General features: G+C 34.7%; 1 protein-coding gene across 1 annotated transcript; it reads right to left on the reverse strand.

Moving 5' to 3' along the window:
* Window positions 1–358: 358 nt before the first annotated feature.
* Window positions 359–3,232, reverse strand: LOC129902383 (L-ascorbate oxidase-like). Its single transcript, XM_055977610.1, has 5 exons — window positions 2,784–3,232; window positions 2,573–2,665; window positions 1,969–2,181; window positions 1,685–1,864; window positions 359–1,599 (listed from the first exon to the last, which is right to left on the reverse strand). The coding sequence occupies exons 1-5, from the start codon at window positions 3,060–3,062 to the stop codon at window positions 643–645; spliced, it is 1,722 nt and encodes a 573-aa protein (XP_055833585.1). The 5' UTR covers window positions 3,063–3,232; the 3' UTR covers window positions 359–642.
* Between the last annotated feature and the right edge of the window lie 203 nt (window positions 3,233–3,435).

A 3,435-nucleotide genomic window follows, 5' to 3' on the forward strand; every position in this document is an offset into this window, starting at 1 on the left:
GGTTCTTTTAATATTGAGTTATTGGCTAAATCGATAACCCATTAAGACGGTAGTAATTTACTACTTTATCCCTACATAAAAATTAAATATTATTATTAGTATCTTACTGGTTACTGTCTTTGTCCTTTAGCCTTTAATTCACATTATTATTCTAGTTCTTTTATTTGTGTTACACTTGTATAGTTCTTTTCATGTTAGTTATTATTATTTCTATTTTATGAGCATTATGTAAAGTTATATTATTGTTCCGTCACACCAAATTGTTGGAGAAATCATGTATTTATTTTATGAGTATTTTTTCTATTGGTTATGCTGAAAATCGAGCTATTAAGGATCAATAACTGATAAACCGACAATCAATAAAAAAAATTATTGATTTATTAGTGTATTTAAACATCGAAAACTGATAAACAAATTGATAATATATAAAATCGAATCGAGCCAACCAATATGCGCCCCTATTCATGCGCTGTATTGTTTTTTACAGTGTAGAGGTTTTTTTTTAAAAAAGGGGGAAGACATTTAACTATAAGACATGAATTTTGTTTACAAGTTACAAATGAGCTTTGATTTTTGGCAACTATCAAAAGAATCCAAACAATATCAATATAAAGTAATCTGTTTTGGAGAATGTTAAAGAATTTAAGGCCTGTGGAACCTTTTGCTTTCCCCACAGCCCATGATAGAAGTAGGCAGTTTGCCAACTTTCTCAATTCCTTCTTCAAAGGCAACTCCCATTCCCATGAAGAAATGTGACTCAATATGGCAATGGAAGGCCCAAACTCCTGGATTATCAGCCCGAAACCGCAATGCGGTCCATCCATAAGGATGGACTGGGATTGTGTTTTTCATTATTGGGTTCACAAAGTTGTAATTCCTTGGGTCAATAGATTGGTTGAACTTGCCATTACCATAGCCCATGACCCAAAAGTCATGTCCATGTAAATGCCAAGGATGTGTCTCACTGTTGTTGGGATTCATTGTGTTGGCATTTTGCAATATGATGTCCACTGTTGTGTTGAACTTCAATCGATAAATCGAGTTGCTAGTTGTGGCATTTACATTTGGCGCGATATTGAAGATGTCATAACTCTTGTGGTCATAGTTGTCCGGAGGAGGAGTTTGCTCGAAAGTATGTAATAAGTTGTGCTTAAGGGCGATCAGGTAAGGCGTATGGGGCATGTTGAACGAGACATTATTAACTGACCAACGCACAAACCCATTCACCCTGTTTTGTGTGTTGAGCATGACGATGACCCTGTCCGATGTCTGAGGAGGGGCATGGATGAAATCTTTGTGTGACTTGATAGCAACACTCTGAGCCATCCTGGGGGCAACGTCGTCCCAACGAGGCCCCGGGGGTGGTATAGTAGGAGGATATCTCCTAGGATGATTTGGGTAGTAATTGAAAATGCCCAAACCATTTGGAGTAGTGTTATTCCTGCTGACAACTTTTGTACTAGCCCAATAATTTCTTGTAGGGTCTTGATCAGCTTTAATTAGGACCGAGTATGTTTCTCCAGAATAAATGAATAGATTTTGTACCACAAATGGCTCCACATAGTGACCATCTGCCTCAACAACTGTCATGTTATGCCCCTGCATCATAAAATTTAATTAATAAAAAAGTAACAAACTTATTTATTTATCTAAGTTGTTGATATAGGGGAATTGTGAAAAATACCTCAATTTCAAAACTTAGAGCAGAAAGAGCAGTCAAGCTGCCAATTCTAAGCCTATAAGTCTTGCCAGGAACAACAGTCATTGAATAAGGTGTACATTGAGGATTTGTAGCATTACAAAGTTTAGGATCTATGCTTGGAGTAGAACAATTGAACCTTCCTCTTCCATGAATCAAGATTGACTGAAAAAAGCAAATTAAAAATTAGCAACATTAATATAAGAGTAAGATTCAAAAAGTTTTCTTGTGACTAACAAATTGAAACGTTTTGAATAATAATAATTTACCTGAGGTTCTCCAACCCATTCAAAGGGCAATGAAGCAAGACCAGTTGCTTGTTCATAAGTGCTTTTGTGGTACCAATCAGTGAGAAGAATACTCCTATCATGGTCATATGAAAATGGCTCAACAACTCCATCAGGGACTAATACTCTGATCATTCCTTGTAGTCCTGCTTGCCTTTGCATACCATAATGAGCATGGTACAAATATGTTCCAGGCTGCACAAAATTTGCAAAAAAATTAGGAAACAGATCTCATAATAATGGTACTGCAAACATTATTGTTTCTCGCGCTTCAATTAAAGTGCAAAATAAATATTTCATGATCATGTCAACAAGAGGGGTTTAAAAGACACGCTTTTATCAAGAAGAGGTGTCTATCTGGGTGGTCAATTAATCGTTCGTTAGCCTATAAAAATAAAAGAACTTACTCTATCGATTAAAGTGCAAAATAAATAGTTCGTGATCATGTCAACAAGAGGGGTTTAAAAGACATACTTTCATCAAGAAGAAGTGTCTATCTGGTCACTGGTGATCAATTAGTCATTCGTTAAGTGACAATTTAAAAGGATCATCTGTGTATTTCGCCTATAAAAATAAAAGAACTTACCCTATCAACAACAAATTTGTACACAAAAGTATCCCCTGGCACAATGGGACATTGTGTCACTCCTTCTGTTCCATCAGCCCATGGTGTTCCGATCTGCAATCAGAACATATATATATATATATATATATATATATATATCAAAAATCACAATTAATAAAATTGATAAAATTAATTTAAGGGAAATTTTTTTGGTTTGGATATATTTATTGACCTGTCTGATTCCATGCCAATGGATAGCAAGATTTTCAGTTAACAAGCTATTTTTGACTTGAACAACAATAGTGTCACCTTGTTGAGCAACAATAGTAGGTCCTGGAGTTTTACCATTGATGCTAATTGAAAGTTTCTTGAAACAATCTGGGGATTTATATTCATATTTAACCTCCCATTTATGGTAACGAACTCGAGCTTCAACTGAAATATTACTAGCCAGAGATAACAAGCATAGAAATACCACAAACTTTACAAATTTAAAATATTGCTCAACCATGGTGGATGAGCTTGAATAAGCAAGAGAGAAATATTTGTTCTTTTTTTGCTAAGGTTTCTGTCTAGGTAATTATATACGTTGTGCATCTATTTATATAGTTTCTAAATGGACTAGTCAATCAAAAATGGCAGCTTACTCTGACTAAGACAACGTAGAACTTGGTAATACACGTTTTTCTTTTTGTTTGTGTTTTTTTCTTTAAAAAAAAAAAAAAGTTGCTAGAGAAGCAAGTGGGAGTCTGAACTCTGACATTGATATTTTACTGAAGAAACTTGACTAAAAATGCTGGAGCATGGGGCCTACATGATGATCGGCAACAGGATATTACTATTTCTTTATCTAAACAAATTCTTAAAATATTTTTGATAATTTA

The sequence above is a fragment of the Solanum dulcamara genome, chromosome 1 (genome assembly GCF_947179165.1).
Source record: "Solanum dulcamara chromosome 1, daSolDulc1.2, whole genome shotgun sequence".
Classification (NCBI taxonomy): Eukaryota; Viridiplantae; Streptophyta; class Magnoliopsida; order Solanales; family Solanaceae; genus Solanum; species Solanum dulcamara.